The 9,308-nt window shown below is 35.6% G+C and overlaps 1 protein-coding gene across 1 annotated transcript; it reads right to left on the reverse strand.

The window, feature by feature from the left end:
* Window positions 1-2,250: 2,250 nt before the first annotated feature.
* On the reverse strand, window positions 2,251-3,276 carry LOC149183854 (putative receptor-like protein kinase At3g47110). The gene has a single exon (XM_089415112.1). The coding sequence runs from the start codon at window positions 3,274-3,276 to the stop codon at window positions 2,251-2,253; it is 1,026 nt and encodes a 341-aa protein (XP_089271238.1).
* Window positions 3,277-9,308: the final 6,032 nt, after the last annotated feature.

Here is a 9,308-nt window from a genome sequence, read left to right on the forward strand (position 1 = left end):
GATTAAATGCAATAATCAGCTAAAACAATTTCCAAGCTACTTTTGCTTTCCATGCTCCAAGAATTTTCATCAATCACAATCCCAGCGTAGTAAGTCTACACAGTTGTTATGGGATGGAAGCAGGAGCCTGCTATCTCATCTTTTATAATGTGATGTACACTACTGATTTTAGAAACTAACCGTCCCCCAGTGGATAGAATGATGACCTTCATATCTGCCAACAAAGTCTCCCAATCCACTCTCCATCTAAAACATCTGAAGCAAATTTCATTACTCCCCACCAAACAACTAAACTTTTCCTCTGTGCTTTTACCCAGAGAACCATCAATGTCTTTTCAGTATCTAAACACCACTGTACATGCTCATTAACCTCTGATTACTTAACGTTTGCATCTGATACCAGATATAAAATTGCCCATTCATGGAACATATGCACAGGTCTTGTTTACGTATAAAGAACCTTTTGGGTATCAGATCCATTTTCCTTTGAAAATATTATAATTAGATGTGTCTATCTTTAGCTTGGCCCGAATTGTCTGAAAACTTTCTTTCATTCCCCTTAATCTTTAGAATTTCAGAACTTTTTCTATGCTAACTTATGTGTGTACTACACCACTGTCAACCAAAGAATAGTGATATTGGTCGTTGTTGGAGTTTGTGCATGCAGGAACAGTATGAATTAGCTGCATGGGCTTCAAGGCCATCAAATATTGAGTAACTAAATAATTGCTGCGAGTCAGATGTGCCTGCAACTCTTTTAGTCAATGAAGAGGGTCCAATAAACAGAGAAATCACTAGAGCAAGAGCAAATGTAAGGAAAAAAACCAGAACCAATGTAAAATTAGCTTTGACATATGAAACTCAATGTCTAAAGTATCATTTTCTACCGAACAATATTGACAGAGTAATGTCAAAGCTTCATTGAATTCGGTAATGAGAAGGCCACTGAGAGATCTGAGGAATAAAAAACACCTTGGTCGTGACACTGATTTTGAAACAATAGCAGTATTATACAATATTGAGGAAACCCTCTGTCTATTTAAGCTAGTGGGACGAACTTAACATAAAACCTCCATTTTCAAAACCTGGTGCTCCTTATCAATAGTAGCAAGTAACAAACCCAGGGTTCATTGGGATCTAAGAAACCATACAATATGACTGTTCAAAAGTTAATACAAACTTTGCAGGTAACACATAAGATAGAAATTATATGTAAAATCGATTGGTAGCTTCACAATAGTTATCCTCACACTTTCACCACAATGTATAGTTGTACAGGATAACTGCCATTCATCACTTGTCAATTGGATGTCCAATATGAAGAGTAAAAATTCACAAATAAAATCGGAATTCAACACCAAACATTTTGTCATACATGGTCCATGGATCACAGAAACAGTCCATTATGCTAATATTTATGTTTATAGGTCATAATTTAATTTTAAACAATAATTCTTTTAGGTGTAGCAAAAATTCAATTATTTATTTTGACAATAAGAAATAGAGAATGCATAGTAACAAATATTTGCTTGAAGAACAACAAGAAAACAATATTGTCATTGTAAGAATAATGGCAAGACCTAAATATTCTATTGTTGCTATGTTTACAAACTAAAATGTGGAAGAACTTTGATCTTCTGATGCAGGAGCAATACTTCTTGTTGCAGTGTTATCTGCAAGCAAGTTAGATATGCTTGGTTTTAATTTCCTAGAAACCATTGAGTTTGCCTCCAACTCTTCTTTGAGACTCTCTAACACTATTACCACATCTCTCATAGTTGGTCGTTCCTCAGGTGAATCTTTGGAGCAATGCAAACCAATACGAAGCAAAGAAACTAAGCATTTATATTCATTATTTTCTTTGGATTCTTCTCCATTCACCTCACTAAAAATGCTATTGTCGATTACCTTATTTATTTTGTTTGGGAATGCCAAATTCACCCACTTGTGCAAGTTCAAGTCTCCAACAAACATGCAGTTGGTTGGTCGTTTTCTAGTGAGCATTTCTAATAACAAAATGCCATCGCTGTAAACATCTCCTTGGATGGAAACAGTCTGGCCCAACCCATACTCTGCATTAAAGTCAACATTCAACAAATTTTACTAAAACAGTCCATACAAAATTCTTAATGGTAAAAGGCACATGAAAGTAATGATTAAAAAATTCATCCCTGGAGCCATGTAGCCCATAGATCCTTTCAAAGCAAGTGTTGAAGTATGTGAATCAGTGAAGGTTGCACCAATTAATCTTTAAGTACCAAAATCTGTTACATGGCCTAGCATGTCTTCATTTAATAGTACATTGCTAGGTTTTATATCACAATGCACTACTTGTGTAATAGTATAATGATAAAGATATTCCATGGCATGGGCCACATCTATGGCAATGTTTAATCTTGTTTTAAATCCCAATTCACACACATATTCACTATTGTTGTCATCTCCATTGAAATATAAATGCTTCTCTAAGCTTCCATTAGACATAAACTCAAAAACTAAACCTTTGAAATAAAGGTTGGAACGAGAGGTTATTATATTCACAAAATTCTGATGCCGAACCTTATGCAAAACAGTAAATTCTGCTTTAAAACTCTTTTGAGCTTGATCATTTTGCAGCTTGAAAACTTTCACAGCAACAAGTGTGCCATCGCTCAAAATGCCTTTGTAAACTGATCCAAAACTCCCGGCTCCCAACAAGTTAGCCTCATAAAATCCATGAGTTGCTATTTGAAGCTCTGGATATGAGATCCTTTGATGATCCAGCTTTTGAAAAATAGCTTGTAAGAAATCAATGTTTTGCATCCGTGCATTCCCTCTCCAAAGCATTCCTAAAAGTAGGAAACATAGCATAAAAGCAACAACTCCACTTCCTGGCAATATTAACTTTTTCACAATTGCAAAATGGCCTCTTGGTTTTGGACATGAAGGCAATTGTAATACTTGTGGTCCACAAAGCTTAGAATTTCCAATTAACGAAATGATAATTTTCTCATTTGCAAAAAGCTCATTTGTAATTTCCCCTGTGAGATTGTTAAAAGACAAATTCAAATACTGAAGCATTTTCAACTTTTTCAGAGTAACTGGTATCATCCCTGATATTGAGTTGGAAGATAGATCCAGGTTCATGAGACTCATCAAATTTCCAAGTGAATTTGGAATAAAGCCTTGGAATTTATTTTGAGATAAATTCAATGACTCTAGTTCACTACAGCTTCCAAGTGAAGTTGGAATGACCCCAATCAACTGATTGGCAAAAATGTCTATAGCTTGAGCCATCGCAATTTTACCAATCTCCAAGGGCAAGGAGCCTTCCAAAAAATTCCATGACAAATTCAAATAGAAATGTAGATTATAAAGTTCAACAATTTCTTGTGGTATGCTTCCAGTGAGCAGATTGTGAGACAAGTCAAGTAATTCCAAATTTATACAATCTCCTAGCTTGGCAGGTATGCTCCCTAATAACTGGTTGTGATGAAGAATGAGTCTACTTAGTTGCTTAAGGGGTGCAAGGGAATCGGGAAGCTTTCCAGAGAGCATGTTTCCACTAATGTCCAGTAGACCAAGATGATGCAATTATTCAAAGTCATTGGGAATGTTACCTTCCAATCTATTGTTACTTAAATATAATCTTTCTAATTTTTCAAGATTCCCTATTTTTGGAATGCTACCATTTAAAAGATTGCAACTCAAACTTAGAAAGGTTAGGCTGCTAAGATTACCAATATGTGGAGGTATATTCCCTTGTATTTTGTTGTTTGATAATGACAATATAGATAAATTGGTAAAAAGTCTGCCTATGGCAAAGGGTAATACACTACCAAGTTTATTGTATTTCAACTCTAGTATTTGTAGGTGAGAACAATTGGTAAGAGCTATAAGAAAGGGCATGGTCGTATTGCTGTCACTATCTAGCTGATTATATGACAAGTATAGATGTTCAAGAGAGGATAGCTTACCCAACTCTATTGGCACACTCCCACTCAACTTGTTCATGCTTAGTTGCAAAACTCTGAGTTTCGAACAATTTCCAATTTCCAATGGAATTTGGTGTGTTTCCACTGAGTTGATTTCCCATGAATTGATCTCACGCAACCTAAACATATTGGACAAAGAAGTGGGTATAATGCCAGACAATTTGTTTCTGAATAAGCAAAGCCATTGCAAACTCGTGAGCAGGCCAAATTCTTGTGGAATGTTTCATGTGAGTTTGTTTATAGCAATTACAAAGTCAATCAAAGAGGATAGGTTTGACAAAGACTTGGTTATTGTACATGACAATTCATTTTCAAACAGATAAAATGTTTGCAAATTGGTAAGCAAGTCTAATTCCTTTGGAATGTTGCCAATGAGATTGTTTCTATCAATTTCTAAGGTGATTAAAGAAGACATATTTGACAAAGAAGCAGGAATGACACCTGACAATTCATTTCTATCGAAATAGAGATGTTCTAAAGTAATGATCTTGCCCAATTCTTTTGGAATGTTGCCAGTGAGTTGGTTTCGGCCAATTTCCAAGACAATCCAAGAGGAGATATTTGACAAAGAAATGGGGATGTTTCCTGACAAATCATTTGTATGAAGGAAAAGCATTTGCAGATTGGTCAGTAGGCCCAATTCTTGTGGAATGCTGCCAGTGAAATAGTCGGGGGCAGGATTCTGTCCAGAAATTTTTGATAACTAAATTTTTAAAATAATACTCTGATATATTTTACTACGCAGTACAATTTTAAGAACCGCTTGAGTAGTTGGGAGTATAGTTTTTCCCTCTTATTTTGCTGGGTTCAATCTCACTGCCCGATAAAGCTCTTTGCGATAAGGTTGATAAAGTTCTTTGTGATAAGGTTAAACAGTTAGGGTTAGGTTCTAGAATCTTATTTGTTCAATCATAATTTATTTGCATAATAATTTTTTTAAATGTCGTATCATATTTAAATATTATAAATGTGAGATATAAAGATCACTATAATTATAAAAAAGATTTGTTTAAAGGCTAATAATAGGGGTTATGACTTTGTAAAAGAAAAAGAGGAAAAGAAGTGAATTAGTAAATTGTAATTTATATGTATTTTATTAGGGGTTATGACTTTATAAAAGAAAACTAGGAAAAGAAGTGAATTAGTAAATTGTATTTTACATGTATTGTATTTGGATTAGTACAATATTTTTTACTCATATTTATTAAAAAATATTTCTATTTACTTTTGATTTTTGTGTACTAAGTAAATATATCTCTTTTGTATGAGAAAGATGAGTCTAAATTTCTATAGAGAGTTTTATAGTCTATTATCCTTTAAGTTGTTAGGAAATTTTATGTTATCTCATAAGTGTCACTAAAGAAATAAGGGAGTATGTATCAACTTGGAGAGATTGTGGTTGGAAAGAAAAAGTATCAATTATATTTGAAAAGAGAATCCACAATTATAGGGAGGATAAAGACTAGACATTTTGAAATCAATTACCTACCTTTTTGAACTAATTGTTCATACAAATGAACTAGGCTTTAACTATTTCAATTATTCTTTGTGACACCCTCCTCCCACATCTACCCAAGCAACCGGCCAATCGGGGTAAACATGCGACGAGAGGCCACTATGATATGATTCGACCTCCTAAGTCACGTTAAGGAAGTGGAACCGATAGAAACACACCATACAAACTTTCAACATCAACTTTGGGACCTTCAGGAACCAATCCAACACTTCAAACAACTTTCCCTTAGGTTCCACTAAGATTTTGGACAACTTAGCCCCAGTCGTCTCATGATATAGGCATGACAGTGTCCAGAAACTCCCAATCGCTCTCACAGGCTTGCTTGTCAGTGTCCAGAGACTCTTTTTGTCAGTGCTATGCCAGTGTCCCCAGGATTTGAGCCACTTTTTCAGGCCCAGAGCCCAGGTCACTGACCAGAATTGAACCATCTTTAGAACAATAAAACAACATGGAAATGATAGTACTAAAGCAAATACTTGTTTAAGACCTTGACTGGACCCCTACTAGCCATGATAGGCATTTTGTCAAACATATCATGAATATGTAAACTACAGGTGTAAATAACATATCTGAGCACAGGGGTCTCATACTTAGCTCAGAATCACTAAGGACCATTGATGCCTCAACACATCAATTGTCATTCCATCCAATAGGTCATAGATACATTGATTATTCAATTACAAGTGAAAACATGGTGAAAGCCATACAACATGGTGAATGCCATACATAGCTGTTGTCATAAAACACATACATAACCAGCATAATAACAACAGAAATACTCATGAAAGTATAGCCATATAAACCACAGATAATCCATCAAAATTCTCATAGAAATACAAGAAGTAACCTTTCATTGATGATGCAAAATCCAAACCTGGGATAAGACTTCCACGTTCCACCTGACCGTAGAATGGTTGAGCCAAATCTCTCTTCAGTCATTCACCCTCGTGCCATATTCCAAGCATGAATGTGGGATCTCATAGAACAGATCAATCAAAACTCATCTAGGGCTTCTAGAGGCCATCCATCTCAACACATCAAATGTTGATTCCACCTCATGGTCGAACATCACAAAACCATCATCAAATTGGTACCTGTCCAAGCCTTCCAGGGCTTCTAGAGTGTTTATTCCAACCAAGGCTTCTAGGACTAGTAACTCAACCCACAGCTGTTATCGGGCTTCAAGAGTGTTTTTCCAATCAAGGCTTCCAGGACTAGTAAATCAACTCACATCTATCGTCGGGCTTCCAAAGCGTTTTTCCAACCAAGGCTTCCAAGACTAGTAACTCAACCCACCAAGGGCTTCCAGAGTGTTTTTCCAACCAAGGATTCCAAGACTAGTAACTCAGCCCACCAAGGGCTTCCAAAGCGTTTGTCCAACCAAGGCTTCCAGGAACTAATAACTCAACCCAAGCTAAGGAAACATGAGAACCAACCAAAACAAAACAAGGAAATAAACCCACAAACTCCATGGCTATCGAAGAAATGGAAAGGCTAGGCAATCCAATGCCAATATAGACAATCCTCCATACCAATGACAGATCATGATCAAGAATCCACATGCATATGCCATGCATGCCAAAACTAGTGAAGAAGTCATACACACAACTCGGTACCTGCAAGAAAATTTGATGTAATTGTTGATCTCGATGCCATCTTACACTTTCCTGCTCTTCCTTTGCCTTTTTGCTCCAAGAATCTAAGTATGCCACACCCTCCAAGAGTGCTCCAAGAAAACTCTAAGTCTCCAAGAGTATGAGAGAGAGAGAGAGAATAATGAGAGAGCTCTAAAACTGAACTAAAAAATGTTACCAATTGATCCTCAGAAGCCTTTTTATGAATGAGGCCTCTATTTTCTTCATTTTCCATTATTTTCCTTCATTTTCCTCCTCACATGTAATTTGTGACCTTTCACCTCCTTTTTCTCCTAATTTTCATTATTTTCATAAATAAATGTGTTAAAAATACCATTGTGCCTTTCCAAAGCCTTAGCCATTGCCTTTGCCAATTTCCTTAGCCATAACCAATCACAAGTGATCCCCGTCACTAGGATTTTTCCCAACCTTCAGCTTGGAATAAGTTTCCCATCATCCGTGGTTATTATTTTTCCTTTATTTACTTTTATTACATGGAATTTTCACTAGGGTTGTTACATTCTTATAGAGCAATAAGCAACTCGAATTCTTAATTTCTTCACAAATGCATTAGATGGAATGGATTCTTTAGGCACTAGATCGTAAAAAAAGGAAATCAAAACCAATGTTTTGTTTGGTCGCTAGGAAGAGGTCTATGGTTGATTGGAGATTAGTTGGAATGCCTAGAAGAATTTCCCAATAAGGAATAATGGTAATTGCTTGGTTCTAATTGTTGTATGAGCACCATGGTTTGGATTGATTGGTGAACAAATCGCAATAATTATCCTTCACCCTTGTGTGTCTACATTGGGTAGTGAATCATGCAACCAATTCAATGTATGTATTTCATGACAAAATTAAATATTCTTCTCTATCTTGGATGGTTGTTCTTTGTGTTGCTTATTTTTTTCATTTAAGTTCCTTAAAATGTGTTGCTCATATGAATTCTATTAAATGGAATGTGCAAAGTGATGAAACTTTAGCATCTAAGTATGTTTATGAATTTAGTTAGATTTTCCTCAGTATTTTTGCTATGTAATTTTAATCATGCATTCATTGTATGCATGTGATATCAATTATGGGGTTGTTGGAAACCAATTTGGCTCATGACTAGGAAATCTAATTAGTGAAAAAAGAGTAAATTTTTTGGAGCATACTAATGAGCATATTATAAGGGATTGTTTCCTAGAATGAATTTCTATGTTGATTAGAGGGTTTATCTTTCATGAGTCTACCCATTGTTCAACCGTAGACCTTATAAGAGGGCCTACTTATAGGGAAAGATGACAAAGAATCCCAAAATTAATCTTCATATGGGTTAGAGACAAAGTGATTTTATAACTTAAGAGGTATTAACATTCCAAGCATCTGTCAATTGGGTTTATCTTTGGTGGTTGGAAGGAATTATCATTCTCCTCTTTACCCAGGCTCAATTCCCATAAGTGACATGTTGAGCTCATATCATGTATATTGTTGTAATAGCTTTTACCTTTGTTGTTGAAAAACCTTAATCCCTGAAGAATATCTTACCCTTGCCTATGTGGTGGAGGGTGGGGTGCCTAGTTACATGGAAAGAAGAAAAGTCAAAGTCAAAGTCTAGACCATCGAATCCACAACTTCCCTTTGACAATCAAACATTGGCTTATTGTTGCTCCTATATATCTAACTACTCAAAGTTAAGGTCAAAAACCCATTCAAGCTAATACCAAGGAAGTATGGATGTTACTTGATAGGTCTTTTAATCACCTTTCAAATTTATTAAATTGATAAGTAGAAGTCTTTTGCATTTAATTATCAACCAAGGATTTTTATAATACTTGCAAATATGCCAAACCATGTTATGCAACCAGCTCACAAAAAGATAGATCAGCGACTTAAAAAGTATCCTCTTTGAGGTGGAAACCTCCTTTACATCACATAAATGAACAATTCTTTGATGATACAAATGACAAGACCTCCTTTGTATATATAGGAGTCTAAGGGGTCACAATATAATCAGAGCCTACATAACAATAATAATGTAAGGACACAACAATAACAATAGTGGGCTTCTATAGGGCACAACAATAACAATATGGGGGCTACATAGGCACAACAATAACAATAAGGGGGCTACAATAACAATAACAATAAGGGGCTAAACTAGTATTATAGGGACCTAACATGCCCCTCTCCTTCAAAAAA

The sequence above is a fragment of the Pinus tabuliformis genome, chromosome 3_2 (assembly GCF_031772625.1).
Source record: "Pinus tabuliformis cultivar Carrire ecotype Pingquan chromosome 3_2, CPIR1, whole genome shotgun sequence".
NCBI classification, from domain to species: domain Eukaryota; kingdom Viridiplantae; phylum Streptophyta; class Pinopsida; order Pinales; family Pinaceae; genus Pinus; species Pinus tabuliformis.